This window comes from Meleagris gallopavo, chromosome 17, assembly GCF_905368555.1.
Source record: "Meleagris gallopavo chromosome 17, MGAL_WU_HG_1.1, whole genome shotgun sequence".
Taxonomy (NCBI): domain Eukaryota; kingdom Metazoa; phylum Chordata; class Aves; order Galliformes; family Phasianidae; genus Meleagris; species Meleagris gallopavo.
The window spans coordinates 1,169,334-1,191,136 of NC_139420.1; the positions used below are offsets into that span (position 1 = coordinate 1,169,334).

Here is a 21,803-nt window from a genome sequence, read left to right on the forward strand (position 1 = left end):
CAACCACCTTCTTCAGGGCTCAGTTTCTAAGCCAGTATCTAGGGCGCTCTTGTTAAACACATCTCAGATTCCAAACATTTGGCAGCTAAGCCTAATTATTCAAAGTAAAACATAAATTACCAGATAGAACCAGAATACAACACTCCTAATGAATAATCCTACCAGTAATTCCCTGCCTGCTGAGGGCACGTAATTCCAGTTTAGAAAACCCTCTCCTTCATGCAGCCTGCTGGGACTTACAGAGCAAAAACAGGACGGTGATCCTCCTTCCCTCCCACAGCCACGGCCCTGCAGCCCATCCCATGCTGCCAAACCAGAGGGGGTTGGTCCCCCAGCCCCAGAGGATCAGCAACCAGCACGCTGCTCCCAGTGGAGCATCTGGAAAGATGAAATCCAAAGGAAACTTCTTTCCAGTCCTCTTTAATGAGGGCCTGCCAGGACTCATGACTCTTCCTGCAGCCGACACATTACCCACGAGGTCCTCTTGAAATAATGGTGTTCAGCCCCTTCCACGAAAATTATGAAACATTAAGTTATAAGATCAGATTCTATTCCAGGTTAGAGCACTAGATACCAGCAGTCACGGTTTTTCTCCCTGCTTTTTGGAGTGCCAAATGAATCCCATCTTTCACTTGCATCTCCGGTACGCTTTAAAAACGCCAAGCTATTTAAACAGCAAAACAACATCAACCGTCAATTTATCCCCAGCTTGTAAAAGTTAAGTGCAGATGAAACAGCTAAAGACCTTGTAAAATAAGCAAGAAACACAATAATAGTAATTCTTGCTTTGTTAAAAAACAGAGTGATTTACTATTTAGGGCACATATCTCCTAGGGCTTATTTTGCATTAGAATACTACAGCTTCTGTAATCATCACCATCTCAAATCCTGGAGTTACATTTCCATCAAAGCAGCTACTTTCTATCTTTTTTTAATAAAAGAATAACCTCCCCTAGGAGGAACAGACATTCTACTTTAAAACAGTAAGCAAAGTTCTTTATTCGCTGCCTACGAAACGATTTAAAAGAGTCTGGAAATAATATTAAATTGCAGGAGATTATTACTTCCACTAAAACAGTCCCTCTTCAAACACAGGAAAACATGTACGTCAAATCATCATTCTCCCAGACGTATCCTTTGTTCAGCAGACTGCAATGCAGACTATTCAGGCTACTGCTTACTCCAGGCTACTGTTAGATACCAAATTTGAAGGGTTCTGCAGAGCACAAAAGCTGGATTCTACATCAGTGGACAAACTTGTCCTCAGTTGGCCCCGGCACAGACAAAGCTCAAGTGTATCAACTCCTGTGAAAAACATCAGAAGGCTGGTCATAATTAATGGCGTTGGACACCAGGGCTAATTGAATCAAATAGGGATTCTCTCTTCTACCCTTCTTATACTTTGCTTGAATTACTTATTAAAGCTTCAGTTTCTGCAAAGCATGAGACAGCTTACAAGTGCAAAGAAGGCAAACATCAGTTTTGGTCTGACACTCAGTTCTGACAACGGTGTGCCCCACGGCTCTCCTTCCAGCTCAGGTCTGCGCTTCTAGCTCTGATGTTCTCAGGCTGTTATTTGCTGAAGGAATGTGGAGGAAAAAAGGAGAAGAAAAAAGGCAACCGAGATCACCATGTTCCTGGATTGAGAACGTACATCAGATCAACATCCCCATAGGGCATCAAAGTACAGAAAAGTCAGTGATGGAACTAGCTTGGTGTATCTGCGGCAGACCTTTTTCCAGCACAGGATCTAGCTCCCCAGCTGCTGAAAACTCCTAAATCTGATTATCATCACATTCTCCTGTTCTGTCAAGCTCTGCTGTTTTTTTGTTTGGTTTTGTTTTTCCACCAAAACATCCCACTGGGCCCTCAGCCCTGATTTGTCCGGGGAGCATTCTGTGCACTGTGGCAGTTCAACAGCTGACATCCAAGCAGGAGGCAGGGCACCTTCTTGAAGAATGCAAAGGCCTCATATTCAAGGGCTACCATGCACAGTATTCTTCCAGTTCCAAAAGCAAGGTCCAGGCCATAAGCCCCAAGCACAGCCGCACAGTCACAGCTCTCAGGACTCTTCACAACCAAAGGAACTACTGCTGTACAAGTAGGACCTGCTGATAATGTGTTACTCAAGCTCCAGAACAACAAAAAGCAGGTGGACTGGGCCATAAACAAACCCTGGCAGTGTAGGACATTGGAAAGAGTTTGAAGACAGGCAATGATTTCAAAATGAAAATACTTAAGTATTTACTTTGTTGCTGATCTCCTCTTGGTGCACATACTTCTCTGCTTAAGCATAAGGTGAAATTTTGTATATATGTGTATATTTACTTCAAGGTACACCCAAGCACATCAACCTGTAACCAGCTTCACGTGCTCTGCTGGAGCTCTCACAGCTCTGCCCCAGGGCTGGTCAGTTCCAACTGAAGGACAACTTCGGCTCTCCACGAAAGCAGGCTGCCCTGGCACGGGGCAGCAGGGTGAGCTCAGCTGCACACCGCAATGCCCGAGGCAGTTCCTCAGCACTTACACGCTTCCTTTGTCCTTCAGAAACACACACGACAAGCAACTAACAAGTAACACCAAGAGCTTTTTAAGCACCAAGGTTAAAGAGGAACTTTTCACCAGCTGAAAAACACCTCCCTCTACTACAGCAGTTGTGAAAAGCCACAATGCAGCCTTTTTTTGCAAGCGGGTCTGGCAATTCACCATCTGAAGGCATCGCACCTTTCAGGGAAGGCAAGAGGCAGAGGTGAAGGAGAAGGAATCAAACCCAAACAAGGCCTGCAGTAGTAACATTCACCCCCCAAACAGTGCCAGACACACTGGGGCTCTGTTCAGCCACACGGTAACTGCCCGTGCACAGGGCGCAGCGGTCAACAAAGAGAGCTTTTGTGCTATTTTAAACAATCTGAAGTGTCTCAGTTAATGGAAGACCGGGCAATTGGCCCTCAACTATTTCTAATTGACTGGAATGATGGATGAAGCTAAAGGGAAAGCTGACCCACTGAACTTTTCCATACAAAGCTAGAAAATGGAGGGAGACTGTAAACAGTTTATGAGAATGAGAAGTGGGAGAGGCAGAGTCCCAGGGGCCTTGCTCCTCTCAACCTGCTGAGAAGTTGTTTTAGACTGAGGAAAACAAAGAACTTCAACTCAGCAACATACAACAAAAAAACACTGGGGAAGAGCTAAACTAATAGGGTATTTTTCCCATGCTCCCCTCCCCTTTCCCCTGTAGCTACATAGCTCTGAAACGCAAGCTGGTCCTTTGACTCAGAAAGGCAATTTGTCACTTTGACAAGAAAGACATCTCTCAGGGCTCTGTATTGCTTTGCCCCGCTTTCCAGATTGACTGGGTGTTAACCAAAGGTGTCAGCCTCAACAGATGTGATAATATATACTTAAAAATTAAATGTTAACAATCCCACTACCATAGAAGTAATGCTCAGCAAATCGAGCACACCAACTGACTTTCAGAACCAAAGCAACCACGCACTGAAAAAGGACAGTCCTGCCTCATCCTGACAGAGCAGCCTGCTGACCTACACATTCTCAGGGGGGATCTTGCAGGTAGGGAAAGGGATGCACAATAGGTTCAAACTGGCAGCAGCTACCTTCAGGCAGCTTAACAGGGTATTCAAATGCACAGTAACTGAATTCTTCCTCTCTAGTCCAAAATAATTGGAGTTTCAGAGAATAATTCAGATCTTACAGACTGAGTCATCTCCTTGCACACATCCAGCTCTTGACACTGATTACCTGTTGAAATACATTAAGCTCGGGGTCTTCTGAAAAGCACTAAAGCTGAGGGATGAACCCAGGCCTCAGAGTACAGGTAGTAACACCCAGAACTGGATGAGAGTACCCCTGGTTGTTTGGCAAGACCATGCAAAAACAGAAGCATAAGCCGTACTTTTAGTATGGGCATGGTCAAAGAAAAAGAAAAAACAAAATAAAAACACGCCTGGAACATACAGTATTGGGGGTCCCTTATTTCTCCTAGCTGTCAACACTCTTCATCTGGAAAGCCTTCCCAGCAGGAAACCAGACTAAATGAGGGGAGAATGACTGTTTCTCACCAAGAGAGAGTTCAATGAGATTCACTGTAATTTAGATCTGTAGTTTTTTAGGTCAATCCTTCTCCCCAAGACAAACAAAATGCAAATCTATGTGTCTAATCTTTGACCAAACTCAGAACAGTTCAGACCTGCTTCCTCTCTGGAGTCTTTCAGATGAACTAACCAAAGCTAAATTAGGGAGATTTCTAGTGGGATGAGGTTACATCATGGATTACAATTTTCCAGTAAGCTTTTTCCTCCATCTCCACCTGCTGCCTCTACAATGCTGGCATTAACAGTGGTGTGGGATGACTCATTTGTACATTCCTTTCTGCAAGACAGGCATGCAGCTCTCATTTCTCCTTGACCCCACACAGTTTTGGTCATAAATAAAACTGATGCATGTATTACTAGATATCAAGTCCACAAACTTACATGCACATAGGAGTCAGAAGTACAAGCTAGGTCCTTCATCTAAAACAGAAAAAAGAACTGTCAGTTCAGCAGAGTACAGCAGTAAGTTTCTCTATGCACTCCGTGTGTCCCAGACTTTACCCCAGCCACCTAAACACACCTCTACTGTGTTAAACCAAGAGCTGCCAGACCCAGCCTGCCACTTCCAGGCTAACACTCACACATCTCCTTGCACTGCTACAGCAGTACTCTCAAGAACTGCATTCTGACCTAAATCAGATGCGAGCTGTCTCTGTACTCCTTAAATTATGACCAGGACTGGAATGTTATTTTAGTGTCCTAGCTACTATATCTGATCAGTGTTAAGTTTAACTAATCTCCTCATCTACCCACAATTTTGCCTGTAGAATTGAACTACAGAACAAGGAAGCTGCATTTGTGGCAAAACGCGTGGGCTACGACACAAAAAAACAAAACTGCTTTCATAAACTTAAGGGAGACAGAAATAACAAATGGGTCAGCAATGACTTTCAAAGCTTGAATTCCAGGGAAGTTGCTTCTTAAATAAATTATTCCTCATTCTAGGGAATACAAAGCGACTGACAATAAATCTCATCACCTGTCTCACGAGGAATGTGCTTGCTGACATCTCCCACTACAAAGCACCAAAGCAGCTTTGCTTGGCATCAAAACTGCTTCAGTCTGAACAGCTCTCCAAGAGTTCATTTCTTCCCTCTACGTCTTACCCCCTCCCCCCAGCCCCACACAGAAGCCGTGGTCTGACCACAAGGTAGCAGGAACCCAGCACACTGCTTCTGGCACAGGTCCGGCTCTCACTCTTATGTATCCCCAGAGACCAAAAATGTGACAGCAGGAAAGAAACTCTGCAGGAGGTCTCGTTATGACTACAAGTCCATTTGAACACCAAGAGACACAAACAAGCCAACAAAGCCAGAGGCCAAACCATCTGCTGTAAATCTTCTAAATGGAAGAGATTCCAGCAGAAAGGCAAGCTTTCCCAAGTGCAGTGCATTACTTTGTTATTTCAACTGTCCAGGAGAGCCCACGGATGGCTTTTTTCAGTAGCCCGTTTCCTTCACACATTCTCTGTATTTCTTAGGACTGAGCTTGCAGCCCTATTGTACACAGACAGGCTTCACACAGACTGAAAAGGCAGCAGAGAGACTTGCTAAGTCAGTGCTAAACAAGCAATAGACAGTTGGTAGAGAAAGGAAGAAAAAAAAAAAAAAAAAAGGGGTGCGGGGGGGGAGAATGCTGATTAAGAGCATTTCATCATTTCCATATGGCATTTATTTGCATAGCCAGTGCTGGAAAGGGCTGTTCAGCTCCTGCATCTACAGCCTGGCATGGCTGCAGACAGTGCAGGGCTCCAGAAAACAGCTGACAGAAGAGTAGCAAGAAGAGATCAGAAGAGCTCTAAGATCAGAAAAGGCTCTTGTTCAGCCCTACGGTCCAAGCAGTTCACCACACAGAGAAGGTCAAGGGTTGATCTGAGAACGGTTCAAGTGCCTAAAGGAGTGTCTTAGCTTCAACTGGGACCTGCCGGGCTAAACAACAAGGAGTAAGAGAAAGCTCAAAGAGAACCCTTCAATCCCACAGGTAAAGGTTCAATTAGTCCCAGTGTCAGGAAGCTGAGGGCTTACAGGGTACTTTTTGTTTCAAATTGTAGGAAGCGAGTAGCATAAATAAAAGATATTTTCACGCCAGAATTATCTTCACTACTTAAGATTAATTGGTCCAACCTATTAAAAAACATGTTCTCATTTAATCAGAAACTTGACAAGGAGAGGCGCTCAGGTGTACGCACACAAACACGCACACCCGATTGCGACACACTTCTGCAGACTTTTCAGTCTTAGAGCAAATTATTTACAGCTTGTTAAGGATTCCTCCCCCCCCCCCCAGAAAACCACATTTAAATGTAATAAAGAGACTGCTATCAGCCAGCAAAGCAGCTCAGCAGAGGGTCCCAGTCAACACTGGTTTTCCTTGTGGATTTCCCTCTCCTCTCACCAGCGACACAGGGAACCACCACCTCAGCCACGCCAGCAGTGCTACAAATAAGGTCAAACTCCAAACCAGGGCACGGTGAAAACTCAGCTGAGAAATGGCCAACCACCCAATCATACGTACCATAGTTTTTTTGTTTTTTAACTATTATTTCTGTTCTGCGTCCATTTGGCACTTCACAACGGAATTCAAATATGACAAAGATCAGGACAAAACACAGCCCTAGAGCTAGTGATGTAAGTCGCTTCTTTCCAACAGGTGTTCAGAAGCCATTTCTCCAATAAACACGCAGGTAACAACAACAGATGACACTAGATGAAATTAAGGACTTGCTAATAACTGACATCAGAAAGCCAGACCCGCTCTGCAGGCTGCAATTCCCTTGGCCAGACAAGCTGCAGCACTGCTGTTCCAAGCTGAGAACAAGCCAGCCACACTTCACTCCCACTCCTTGTTGCGTTTTATGCCAGGAAAGGGAATCTTTAATTTACCAGAGCAACCCAGCAAAGCTGAGGCTGCAAATAGGATACAGTGTGTATTAGCATCCCAGCCAGCCTGCTCATATGCTGGCCAGAGCTGTTCAAAGTGCATAATTCCCTAGGTGCGGGCTGGCAGCAGGGTCTGCCCTGCTTTGATGCCAACAAGCCTCCTCTCTTGGTCTCTTCTGTTAGTCAGGATGGTGCAGGATACACAGTTTTCATCTGTTCTGGTAGAATATGCAGCAACCTTGCCTTCTTTGCTTTAAATAAAAGGATCCGCCCTTACAGCCCACCTGCACTACTAACATTTTGGCTGACAGAAGCTGGTTCTTCTGGCAGTCCTCCCGTGAGTGTATCACAGAGTAAAACAGATTAAAAGCCTTTGGAAAGCATTAGCAGTTCTTACCCCAGCTATACACACAGCTGTCTCTCTGAGTTAAACCAAGTTGTTTCACTTTTCTTCCAACTCCTTACAGGCAATTAAAAAATAAACAACCATCCCACCCAGCCTTACAGGACAGCTGGCCAGATCCAGACAGTACCAATTTAGTGGTGAGCCCAGAACCAGTGATGAACACCCAGACATAAATGCTGTTCCTGCCTCCCAGACTCTGAGCCACAAGGCTCCTCACAAACACACATTAGCATGGTTCATCCTCATTTTTCCACCTTCTGGATTTACTCTAAGAGCAGAGCAGTGCCTTTTTGTGCCTTCCTGGAGTCCTCAGCAGGACAAAGCTATCTCCAATAGGTACTGCTGTACCAACGAGCCAGGTCTGTTCATTTGCACTATCCCCCTGTTCCTAACTATGATATTAGAAAACAAAGACATCCTCAGTCTGACAGAAATCCATAATATTTCACAGCCTGAGCTGGTCAATCGGGGCAGCACAGTTACCAACAGATAAAACAAGATGTAAATGGGAACAGGTTTGGCAGGGAATAGGTCCAAAAGCAATGATGGGAGCCAGAGGCACCCCAGGGAAAGAGGACTGAGAGAGGTGTTACAAAAGGTTCACCTCTAACCAGGGAGGGGAAAAACAAAACCAAAATGCACAGCAGGGATGGAGCAGGGCGACGGCAGGAAAAAAGGAAAGATGACGGAACCTGTGTACCAGAGAAACAGTTCAGTCCTTAATGCCATGGTGTTAACAGCATTAGTTCACCAGAGAAATCTCCTGACACAAAGCTGGGCTCTCTGCACACTACAGCATAAAATTTCCTTTTTAAGTCTTCCCAGACAACTCCATGTCATTCCTTGGCTTTTTGCTTGGCTTGCCTAGACTGGTTTTGCTGGTAAGGGCTCATAAGATGTGTAACTTGTCCGGCTTCTTACAGACAGGGAAGAGAATATGAAGCACATGAAACTTAAATGAAATCTCAGCATCCAATTTCATGCAAGTAAAAACATATACACAATAGCAGAATGCCTTACTTGTGACTTACTGATACTTACAGCTATGTTAATGTGATGGTGTTAACAGCAGCAGCCACTCTGCCAAAAAAGGACTGCAAGGCTGCACAGAAACCATACAGGTGAACGAGAAAACAGAAACTGCACATCTTTACACGGCTTAGCACTGCCAAAAAGTCTCAGCTGAACTCCTAACCTTCTATGAGCAGACTCCTGTTGCATGGCTGTACAAGAACTGCTTCCATGTTGCCAAGCCAGAGCATATCCTCTGTGTGTTGCTGCTGCCTGCAATGACAGCTCGTCCAGCTGTTGAGCAGCAAGTCGGGGGGGCTTTCACAGAGGCTGAACTGACTGCAGCTGAACTGCTAAGCACCGCCGTGTGAGCAGTTCATTTAGCAAAGGCCTTTTGGAGCCCCCACGAACAGAGCAGCGGCCCAGGCGCACCTCCCACAGCCGAGGTGTGCCAGGCACCGCTTCCAGCCTTCAGCCCACTCTCACTGTGCAGCGGGAGGAACGCCGCCCTGAGCCACCAGGGGAGTGTGACAGCAGCCCGGCACAACTGCACAAATCCTGCTTACAGCCAATGGCGGTTAGCAAGCCAGGAAGACAAACGTAACCATCCACTGTTTGGGTGGGTGAACAGATATCCATATCCTGAACTGCTAATTCTGTAGAACAGCCAACTGGCACACCACGGGTGAAAGACAAACCTGATCTATGCTTAATTCAGCCACTCAGGTCAGCAGTGACCAAACGCACTGGGATTCACAACTTCCCAACTGCTATCGGTTCTTATGTGCCTAAATTAAATCACCTAGCTCTGAAGGAAAAGCTAATTACCAATAGATCAGATCATGCAAAATAAATCTAACAGTACGAATGCCAGAAATTTAAACTGAGTGCAGCTCCATTTAGAATATGAATACCTAAGGATAACTATCATTCACTAAACAAAAGTCACTCAATGTATTTCAGCAGGCTCTTGGAATACATCTAAAATGTGTTTGGAGATCCAGAGAATACGTCAGATAACCTGCTCTAAATACACTCAGCAAGTACATGTTACAGCTATTCTTAATTCTAGCTTTGTAAACCTTGTAGACACAACTCACTGTGCTTTTGGATTCAAAATATTCTGCAAAGCGCTGCAGTTTGCTGGCTTATAAACATGCCCTGCTGGCTCACTGGGTGGAAAGATTTCTGCTGACTTCATATATCATTTCAGCTGTATTCATCAGGGCTTAATGATTTTCCCTGCTAAGAATCCAGGCTGCAAATATTAAGTAGAAGTTATACATCTGTCTGACAGACTGGTGATATTTTAATAGGTGATATTTGACTATATCCATAAAGACACTATAAATAAATTGTACTAATGAAAACCAGGGTCCTTCATTAAAAAGTGAAAAGCAGAAGAACAACCCAGAAGTGACTGAACATTGCACAGCTCTGCTTAGAATCATGTCCTGAAACTAAATCATTCTTTATTTATTTACTATTCACTATTTATAAATGCATTCAGAGCTTTTGCTTGAGAAATGGGACATGCAGCAGCTGTTCTACCGTACTAATTTATACACAAATGCAGATATTCAAACATTAATAAAAGATGTTTTATTCTCAAGTAATTAATTTCATAGATCTCAAACTTTTTGACAAGCTGCTGAAGTAAGCCCTTCTCCAACCCAGACGCCTGCTGCTCCTCAGCAGACAATTTAACTCTGAGCTCCCTGCTTTCTCCAACCCGCTGTTCAGGAGCTCAGGTCACACAGCAGCTCTGTGTGCTGGAGCAGGCACAACACCAGGCTGCTCCTGGGAATCGGCCTCTTCCCATCTGCCTCCATCCGCTCTGCCAGTCATTGGCCACGCAGGAGAACAGTCTCATCGGACTTGTGATAGGAGGCCAGGTTGTCCAGTGCTAATAATGCTCTGGAAGTTCCAGAAGAAAAGCTTACAACAAAAGCCATATGTATACACACAGTACAGAAGTGTACACAAAGTTCAAATAGGATATTTTAATCCTTCTGAAATGTTACTACTCTTTAAAAGACATAATTGATAAGATAGGTTTGTTATCATTAACATTTCTAACCACAGCTTCTTCAAGTAGGAGGGAGATCATCGGGCAGACTGCTGCATTCCTTGCAGTTTTTCATGAAGAACTTCTTCACAGAGCTGTACACATAACACAAGAAACAAGACATTTTCTAAAAAAGAAGGCAGTATTTCATGTAACAAAAAGAACATGAGAAGCCATAAGGGAAGATCACCTTCACCATTTCTGGCAGAATCCCCTTCCAGTCAGGTCACATCTCCAGCACATCACCAGTTCTGAAGCACTGCCATATTTTATAATGAAGGCAATTTTCCCTTACAGGGTATCTGCATTCCAATAACAGGTTTCCATCCCTATACTCAGCAAAAAGTAAGTAAATACTGATACAAATCCACAGAATTATTTCAATAGATTTTTACATGGTTAAAAAAACATCTTCAGAACAAGTCGCTGAAGGAACTGCTTCAAGAACACTAAGTGCACCTGCAGCAACATCAGGACGAAGTGACATCCACTGCTCATAGCATTAGCACTTTTTGCAGTAACAGTGATCAAACAAGTTCAAATGGTCAGCAGTAAACACTGTAAACCATTTACATCTTGGTACTGCTAAGATTCACAAGAGAACTAATTAGCTGTCAGAACCAGGTGGGGAGATTTTAAGATCTTCACTGCCAATTGCCACACTACAACACAAACATTTCTCCACTGTTCTCTCTACAGGAGCTGCATGATCTCAATGACAGATAAATGCAACAGATACCAAGGTGGGATGCTTCCTCCTGTCTGAGAGGAGCTTCAGAAAGATTTGCAATGTCATATGGAACTGGGAAAACTTCACTTTTCCAAAACCAGGCGTATCTTCCCCAAAGCTACGAGCTGTTCCTCTTCACATCAGAATATCTGCCCCATCCAATGACTAAATCCTTTGGCATTTCATTTAGGAGCACATATTTCTATTCCAATGCTAGTAAAAAGCAGAAGACAACAGAAACGATAAATGTTTGTTTTCCAGCTACTCTGCTGCAGCACGAGCCAACACAGAGCACTGAAGTGGCAACCACAGAACCCACAACATCAAGTCAGTGTGACCTCAGCAACCCTTCACACACAGCCTGAGCTGCTCCTTGGGCACCTGTGCGTTCTGCAAGGATCCTCTCCCTGCAAATCACTATGCTGGGTGTCACAACCTTGTGTGCAAGTAGGGAGGGCTTTGTAACATACTGTCCACCTGGAGCTCAGCAAGGATTCATTTCCAAGCAAATCAAATACAGACAGCTCTTGGACCTTACCATTTCGTCACTATTTTCTTCAAAAGAAAAAGAATAGAAACATGGTGTAAAATCCAGCTGGAGACACTCAAAAATGGCAGTATTTTTCATTTGTAGTACAACGGCTGAGGAGTCAACATTTCTCAATAAAAACCATGGGTGAGGATGATTGATTTTGAGAACACAAAGCGCGTGCCAACCCAAATCACAGAAGATGGTTCCGCCAACCTCTCATCTTCTATCACAGAAGTATATCACCATACGGCGGATTAAACTGCAAACATGCCTTTGTCTCTGGGTTTTATACAAATCAGAGTAGGTGAAAAGATGTGAAGTAGTGATCTGTATCAAGCTCACCCCAGAAACACGGGAAGAGGCAGTGCTGGGCCTCGAGGTGTGTGCTGAAGGAGCAACCAGGTGGCGGTGAAAGACGACATCCAACGCGACTCCCTGCCCAGTCCTTCACAAAATGTCACATTCATTCTCTCATGTCTGCAACGGCAGCTCCAGGGAACTGCTAAATATAGTCCAAAAAGCAACCGACAACAGAAGTCAAGCACACTGACTGTGTGAGGAGCAGTGCAGCCCCGCACAGACAGCTCTTGCTCTAAAGGGATTCCAGGGAAACCAACCCAAGCAGTCTGTGAGAAACTGACGCATCTCAACTGCCAAAGCATAAAGCATCCAACAAAGCAGGTGGGGGTGGGGAAGGAATACCAATTAGGGATTGGTGAAAAAGGAGACAGCCACGGTTTTAATTTCATTTCTCTATGAATCCATGATTCGTGCAGTCAGTGGAACCGAGACATTTGATTTAGATTTACCTCCTTATCTGTCTCTGCTCTTAGGAAGGAAAACATTGTTCAGACTTTTCAAGACAGAGTTAAAAAGAACTTCCCTTAGAGATCTACCCAGACAAAAAGTAACTGACTTACTGCAAGATATAAATAAACCAGCAACAACTCTCACAGAGTTTGACTCCAGCTTTTGCCTTCACAGTACACGCTGTCAGATGATTGATTTCTTTTGTAGTTGTGCATTACCTAGAAGCTGTCTGTAAGGAAAGAAACAGCTACAGATTCTCAGAGTAACTCTTGAGGCAAATGCTCTGTTATGAAGGAAAAACAAACGTCTTCTGGAATCAAATTAATCCACTGGTAAAGCAGAGCAATGACTCTGGAGTGAAGCCACTTTTAATAATAATAAAATTCTTGCAAGGACACCTGTAATGTGTAACGTTCATTCTGACACAGACAACACAGATCAGCATAGCCATCCCAACGTTTGTCAAATTCACAGAATATTTCCTTAGTATAAAGCATTCTCCAAATGCAACAACAGCAGGACAAAGACAGCAGACCTTCGCAGTGGGCTACAAGTGGTGTGTGCAGAAGAATTAAAGTCAAACTAAGTGGCTTGCACGTATTATCTGTACTGAGTAAGAACCATAGAAGTTACTCAGGGTACAAAAGGGGGCTGACTGCTAGGTTTGGTTATGTCAACCAATACTGACCTGATGAGAGAGAGCCACTCAAACACTGCCCTGGTCCCAGCACAAAGACTCTCAGCTCAGCAGCCAGTCCCCAGGTGCATCCAGGTGTAAGCAGCTCTGCTGACTGATGGCTCCGGCCTCAGAACCACTTGGGGGATTACAAACAGCAGCTCACAGAATGGCAGAACAGTCACATGCCTATAGAAGTACTCTCAAACAGCACTTTGTTAACCTGTTTCATTGGCATCGACTATCTAGACAGTTATATGCTGACACGTGATAAATCTCTGCTGCTCTGTCAAGGACGTAGAAAATGTTCTGCATCTAAAAAAACAAGAAAGTATTTTCACAAATTGCACACAGGTCACCAAAGAGTCTCCGATGCTCTCTGCCCAAGGGAAGAACACGGTGCTGTCTTTCCAGTGAATGCCACTCTATTTTTCTGCATTGGTGGCGTTTGTTCATTTAAAATAAATAAGCTACCCCTTTTGCTAGGGCGTAGCCAATAGCAGAATTAACCACCTCATTCATCTCAATAACATCAGCTCTAAAACCCGCAATAACCATTTAAGTGTCTGCTTCGTTAATTATTTCACCGTTCATCTAATTCATTACAACCATCTAAACAAACTGGCTCACTGTACACCAGATCAGAGGCACTGAAGGCACCTGCCCCGCCAAGGCCGCCTGCCCTCCGCAGCCTCTCAGCCTCTCTGCCCCAGGGCCGCAGCCCCACAGCGCCTGGCATTAGGAAGATTCCTCTTTCTGCTCTAACGTCAGCTCCTCCACAGCCTCTGTGTGCTTCTGGGTTCGTTACTCTGATAATCCCTGTTTCATTTCAGAGTAATGCGCAGCTTTCTATCATGAAAGACTGACGTGTTTTCTCCTTCAGGTAACGCAATTACCAATCCACTCTCCTTTTCCTCATCCGTTGCTTCTGAGCTCAGTATTTTGCATATAGCCACAACAACAATTCCTCTGATAAACAGGATTTCTAAATATACGTCCTAGAGCTCAGCTGGGGAACAAGTGCAGAACACCTTCAAGAGTGCATGAGGAATTGCTACAGCACTCCTGCCTGTCCTCGGCTACAGCTGCCACCCATTTCCTTCCAAAGGGCACAGTACTTGTGATTTCCTTCAGAAAAACAACAAGTGTTCATTTCACCTTCCTATGCTCCATCTCAGTTTGGCATTCACATAGGCTCAGAAGATAATTTTCTGGGTATTTTAACATATGGGAAAGCGCCCCAGTTTGAAGGGCACTTACTCCTTTCTTGGCGTTGGAAGTTCAAGTTTACAAATGCTGTGCAGTAAGAGTCTGCACGAGCAGCTCACCATCCCCTTCCACTGCTGAGGAGCACCCTAACCCTCAGGTAGACTGCAGCATCTGGAGCTCGGAGAAAAATAAAAGTGAAGTGACTGAGAGCCATTCTGTGGACAAATCCACATCGACTTTCACTCCGAATGGGAAAACACAACTGAAACCAATGGGAACAAAGCCCCAAGCCACACTTGAGTTCCTGCTAAGGGAGTGGTGTTTTCCTGAAGCCATTCCAAGCAGCAGTCAGTGCAGGGCAGGGGCAGCCCAAGCCTTCAGTACTGGCTGTTTATTTAAACAGACTCCTTCTAATTGTCCTTCCTCACACAGCAGTTTTAAGCCATGGAATCACTTGTGCTCTAAGAAGAGGTGAATACGTACCACTGGGATCACAATCACAGCGCAGTCACCTGTATCACTCTTTCAATTTTGGAAATAAGAAGCTAATAATAAGGTAAAGCATGAAAAAGCAGTGAGACTACATCTTTCATTTAGCAACAGCAAGGAAAGTGATAAACAGCCTCTTCTTGACTGCTCACCGAGCGCCTGAAATGACGCAGGCCGTTACTTCTACCAGGCACCTCGGCTGCTAGCTGGAGATTTACACAGGAGGCAAAACCCATGCTGACAGAGCCACGGGAATCCAACTGCACAGTGCATACCAGTTCTATTCACAACACTGTTCTCCTCTCAGGAACTACAGGCATTTGGGTGTGGGAGAGAAAAAAAACTTGAATCTGGCCAAACATCTGTAGGACAAACAGGGAGAACTTACACCAAACAAAAAGTAAACCTCTGCCTCCCACTTCTGCTCAGGCACAGCCCAGAGGAGCTATTAGAAAAGCAGTCCTCATATGCAGACACAGCCCTGTGCAGGCCTGAGAGCCAGCAGAGCCAACCCAACCAGGGTCCCACCTTCAGCACTGAGAGTGAAATTCACCTACAGCATAACTCCACCCAGAGAACGTGACCTCACTGAAGTCAAGAGCCAAGTCAGGCTTGTGCAGCCAGGGCACAATTAGATGACAAGAGGGCAGAAAGTCAGAAGGATAAGAATGTTCTAGATTCAACACAATAAACTGGGACAAATAACCTCAGTGACAAAGGGCATCTCTGAACTACCACCACAGAAGCCGTACATTCTCGGCCATTGCACAGAACTGAGGAGCCAGACAATCGCTTCCATCCTGCAGATATCCTCTGCACACCCACAGCCCAGCTCTCCCATACCTCACACACCTTTTCCCCATTCCAAAAAACTAAACTTTCAGGTAGCCAAGGGATTTACATTCAATGCATTTCTGAGCACTTCTACTTAAAAAGATCCTTTAGCAACCTCAAACAACCCAACTAAGGCCAATACCACCGCAGTCCTGCATGGAACAGCCTGAGCAGAAAGCAGAGTTCAACAGGAAGCCTCACTGAGCATTTACACACACCAGGCTGCAACAGGCACAGCTCTGCTAAACCCATCTCATCACAACAGCACCGCTGCAGGAACACATTGTTTCAGCTGGGATAAAAGCCATAAGAAGGAAATAAGAATTGGGGAAAAAAAAACCCACAACAAATCAAACTGGATGCTTTTGTAATTTTTTCCTTAGTGTTGCACTTCTTTCTAATCCTGGAATGGTTCAGAAACTCCAGCTTGGTTCAGGAACTCACACAAACACATTGAAAAACATATTTGAAAAGACAGAAGCATGTAACAGTTTGTCCTGGAGGCACAAAACAGAACTGGGTCAGAAAATTGGGTAACATTTGACTTGCTCGGGCCAACACAATCAGGCAAAAAAAAAAAATGAAGTTTTGATTGGATTATGTCCACGCTGGCTTGAAGCAGTTATCTCCTGCGCTGCCTTCAGCACTAACTGCCTTCAGCAATGACACTATCGCGTTCCACATTTTGCAGGGGACGTGCTTGGTTTCATCCCTTCGCGTTTGCACATGCACAGCATCCTTGACTCACCCACCAGCAAAAAGAAGAAATCTTTCATAACCTTTTCCTGAGCCTTACTAGAAATCACCTGGTAGCTGTCAAAGAGGAGCAAGAGCAGAATAGAGCAATGCCATCTCAGAGCAAGCACGTCCCTGGTCTGACTCCTATCTTCTCTCCTGCACCGCAAGAGAGTCCTATAAGAAGAAAGAGAGAAGACTTATTGCCCCCCCCAAACTTCTTAAGACACCTGAAGAGAAGAAAAAATCCAGAAAGCAGTGGGAGGGCAGTAGAAGTGGATAAACATGGAGGTGAAAGCAGGAGGGCACGACCCTGCTGGCAGGCAGCATAAGAGCTATTAACGCCATGCAGCGAAAACCATGTTTAGACAAACCCTGAGGATACACATCTGGATGGTATTGACAGAAGTGACCTTGCTACAAAGCAGGGACAGCAACAGCTCTCCAGTACTGCGGGAGACATCCCAGGCAAAGAAAGGCCTTGTTTTTATTCATATTGTGTAACTCCTACTAATTCAACAACTTGCCAGCGTTTTACAGTTCGCAATCACCACCTTCTCTGCATTTTCAATTTCAAAATTTCAAAAAGCATTCTTTTCAAAGGCTACATACTTCACAGAAAGGAAGCTGAGGCACCTCCTGGTGATGGATTCTGCCCCAGTTACAGGGAGCTCACATAACACATAGCTCTGCAGCAGGGGAGCAGGGCTCACATGCAGCACTGCCCAGCTGGAGCCACCTCTGCCCTCTCCTGTCTTCCAAATCAAGACTCCAGTTCTTCAGCATCTCAGGTCCCTGAAGAGTTAGGTTGGTTAACATTCTTTTTGTACAGCAGATTTTGCAAAATGCCCCACAAATGGAAGGTTGTCTCTGGAACTCATTTACTAGGAATTTCAGCAATGCTGTACACAGATGTTGCATATCACTTTAGGCTGCTGCTATAATGCAAAACGTTGCTGGACTAAAATACAAAGGATTAGCAAGGCTGGGCTTTAAAGTGCAGAACTCCTGTGAACACTGATCACAGTTCCCTCTCACAGCAATGAGAACATAACAGCATATAACAGAAACACCCAAAGCACAGAACTCTCAAGTTCGCTGCCAGGAATGCATTCCTAGGGCCCCCAAGCCTTTTGGTATCTTGTCCTCTTCCCCTCATACTATTCCTCTTTCTTATTAGCAACAATTCAGGCAGTTTTGCTACTTCTCCTAAGCATTCTCCATGCCAAAGCACTTGCTGTCCCTAATATTGAGCTGATTTTCTTAAATTCTCAGTACACTAACTTTTCTGTAGAGCAGCACTTTTAATCTCCTTCCATGCTTTCAAGCACCATTCTCTCTTTGCTTCTTTATTGCCCATCCTACCTTAGCAACTGATGTTCAGCATCCGTCTCCTTCAGAACGTGCCTGAAGCACTCAGCTTCCCATTAAGTATCTCTGGAAAGCCAGCTGCTCAACTACACATCAGCACGAGCCATTCCTTCTTCCCCTTTCACAACAACCTTTTACAAACATCAAACACAGCTCAAAAGGAGCTGTGCTGCACAGTTATTATTACAGTCCTATTCAATCTAAGGACCAGGCCAAAGTAAACCATGCCACTTACTCCTACAGAACTGCTGTCCATCACAACCACTCTTAGCATACCCAGGTCTTTTTTCTAGTGCACTGTAGCTACTGCTCATTTTAAGAGTCACATGGAACAGGATGCCAAAGCAGGACACCAGACTCAACCAGTAGCAAAAAGGAGAGCCTGGGGAAAAGGGCTGTCATCCGTTTATAAAGGAAAGCGAATGTGCCCATCTTCTTTTCAAGTTTAAGTTCAGGTTATTTGCACAGTTTTACTTCCACAAAGCCCAACCTCAATTTTTGCTAGAACACATTTCTATTAATAACAACTTCTTTCCTCCTGGGAAGCATCAACACAATCATATCTTAAGATGCCTTAATATGATCTAACAACAAAGCAAGGCAAATAAACAACAAAGCAAACAACAGCATAATTCAGAGAAGTTTTAGAGAAATTCTCAACTTTTAGCTAGCAAACAAATGAAAACTGCTTCTACAAAGGCAGAATTCTGCTTCTACAAAGGCAGCATTTTGGAAACACTCCCCGTCCCCATTTCCTTCTCCCCTCGTACTAAGAGAAACCTTTTTCTCTGCATCAAAATCCTGCGGTTCAATCTACACACTTCTATGAACTTTTGAAGTATTTTCTCCTCTTGCAAATCCATCCGTGTGCATTTGCAAAAATCTTTTCCTTCAAGACCATAAAACAGTTCTCTAGTCTCCAAACTGAAGCCAGCTCTACACTCCCATAGGTCAAATCTCAAACGCAATTTCTTCACACTGACATGAAGAAAAGTGGGGCTGTCATAACAAATACCAAGCCTGGATAATTCCTCCAGTCACACAAACACAAACTCTGCTCAGACAAACAGCTGAAGAACACAGCAGTACTCGAGGTTTTTCTTGCCTCAGAGTCGAATTTGCCTGCAAGTTGTACACAGCACTCACGCACTGCTCCTAGGAAGGCTCTCGTAGCAAATTTTGTAGCTCACCAGCTCACTGTTGCTTCACCTTTACAGTAATCCTCCTGGGGGAAGCTGTTTTTTCCACCTTGCATCCTCACTGCTGATTTCTGTATTCATTAATCAATAGTCAGGGCTCACCAGCAGCAATTGCTCTTATTAAGCATCTCACCACAGTGCTGGTCTTGCCATCTGCCTGCCGGTGGGGCTGGCTCATGCACGGGCCCTGCTGGCAGGCTGCAGGGTGGGCAGCCAAGGAGCTGCTGGCCCATCACCAGCCCTCCATTAAAGACACCACCTCCTTCTCCCACAAAAACAGGGCAGCTGTTGCTAACTGAGCCATTCAATCACTCTGCTACTTTAGCATGAAGATGTGAACACGCACACAAAACTTCTCTGATTTGCTACTAACGTGACGCAGATCTAACAGCCACCAGGCAGCTCTGGTTTTCCCGGCTGGTCTTTTAAAAGCTTATCATTTTTCTAATCTGTCAGGCAGCATTTTTAAAGGAACCTAAAAGATCTGCTGATGCCCAGTGTTTCTCCCAGTAGCGCTGGTAGATGCGCATATTGCTTACAATACAAAAGGGTTAATCTGCTTGCAACAAGCAACCAATGAAACCTCACAGGAACAAGGGATTTTGTCTCCTACATACAGGATACAGGGCATGAACAGGTAACCATGGTCTAAGGAAGTAGTAAGAGATGGAGCAGGGTTCTGGAACCAGCTTTCACAGCAGCAGCCCACAGTGACTGACATACGTGCAGAAACAAATGCGGCTGCACCTGGGAGCAGCAGCGTAAGGATGGCTTCTGCTCTGGGCAGCTTGTGTGTGAGCACATCCAACAGCAAAGCACTTACTAAACATAATCATCTTTTGTAGCAGTCAGCTCTGCAAAGGCCAAATTCCTCAATATGATTATGCAAAACAGTAGAGAGGGCAATGACTTCAACGTGGTTGCACGAAGATGACACAGCATGAAAATCCCCTGGCCACTTTGTTCTACAGTAACACAAAGTCCTTCCCCCACACTGGGACAGGACAACCTTTTAGCACTACAGCCAGATTTCAAAGGAAAACACAAATCAGTTTACAAATGGGAAAAAACTCCACACTTTTACATCTATACTTACGAAGATAGTTTAGAGCAATTCCACTGTCTACTTCGGAGACCTTAAAAGAGCATTTTGTGATTTCAAGTCAAACCACATTATGGGGAGTGAAGAAAGGAAAAACAGTTTAATTTCCTCTGCTCATCCGAGTGTGCATCAAATGAGCCCTACTATAACCTCACAAAAATGTTTAAGATAGAAAATACTTGAGGAGTCATTTAGAATTTATTGACTTGGCCCAGGCACAGGTAGATAAGAGATCTTGCTGCTAGCGTGGCAAGTGGGAAAAATTAAGTTAAAGCTGATCAGTTAAAAAAAACCAAAACTGGCAGGTTTACCTTCAAATGGAGCTTAAAAACAAACTAAATCCCTGATCTCCCTTTGAAAAACACACTCTGAAAGTCCTCCAAATCAGCTACACTTACTTCAAAAGAATTTCTTAAACAAGACTTGGGCTCTAAACCAGGACCAGGCTCAAGAAGGAGCACTGAACAGTGGGCCTTTGCTCTTTTCTCCAACATTTCAAGGTGACCAGCAAAAGCCTCATTTATAGAAGGACTCAAAATCACCCACTGACAGAAGTGTTCTGCAACTGGAAGGCCATATATTCACTTGCATTATCTGAAACCCTGTTGCTTCAGTGGAAGAGCTTCAAAAACAACAAAAAAAAATGTATCAGCTCTCAAAGGCTTAAGCACATAACATTTATGATGTACCCCTCCTCTGGACATGGGGCATTTCTGAACTCTCAAGGCACATAAACCAATGCACACCGAGAGATCTCAGTGTGGAGGGGAGGGATGGCACAAGAAAACCCAGACGTGCTGCTCTCCAGCTTGTGTCTGGAATACATCCTCTGAAACTGATTGCATGTCAAGAGAAACAAATGAGAACAGCCAGAGTTTTTTATTTTTATTTAATTGTGAATAAACTTGCTAGAAGGAGGTGGGGAAGAAGCCTGTGTTGCAATAGGAAGCTCTTTGCCCTACAGCTAGAGAGAAAGCAATCAAATCACTTACAAAAAATATACACAGCAGAGTACAAAAATAGCCAAAAGCTCTTGAAAACTACCAGGCATGACGTTTCCTCGCTCTCTCTTGATTAAGGAAGAGGATTGGGATGCTTCCTATGGCACAGAATGTTATTGCAGAAGGCACCACCTCAGCACTCACAGCAAAGCCTGCCCTGGGCTCAGCACTGAGAGGCACCGACCCCAGCGACCGACCCAGGGGCTCATTGCAGCCTCCCATTCAACGCTGTTTAACACGCTACAGCATGCACTGTAGTTGGTAATTCAAGTCTTCAGTCAAAACAAGCAAGGGAAACAAGTAGATTATTTATCCCTAGACTTTGATTTCAGACCTACAGTCATTTATTTACACACATCAGCGTTCACACACTCATCCCCAGCAGTCTCTGAATCATAATGCTCAGAAATCCAACGTGGCCAGTGCGAGCCCAGATGCAGAGACTGAAGGAGGGTCCACTAAAATAAGGGAAAAAAGCAATAAACTACAAGGCATGATGCTTCAAGGATCATAGCAAGGCTCTAAGCAAACACTTTGCTAGTGTTTCAACCAAGTCACAACTGAGAAGCCCATTTATCAACCAGGATGGGATCCCAGAGCGCCCCACGAAATGTTGCACCCCAGCAGAAAAATAATGCT

The 21,803-nt window shown here is 44.6% G+C and overlaps 1 protein-coding gene across 6 annotated transcripts in view; it reads right to left on the reverse strand.

The window, feature by feature from the left end:
• Positions 1–21,803, reverse strand: part of ARVCF (ARVCF delta catenin family member) — a 140,605-nt gene that overhangs the window by 85,081 nt on the left and 33,721 nt on the right. The window contains exon 2 of one of the 6 annotated variants that reach the window (XM_085238127.1): positions 4,494–4,532. The exons of the other annotated variants lie outside the window; for them this stretch is intronic. Within the exon in view, the coding sequence (XP_085094253.1) occupies positions 4,494–4,532 (39 nt within the window). The remainder of the gene's footprint in view (positions 1–4,493; positions 4,533–21,803) is intronic. 6 annotated transcript variants of the gene reach the window in all.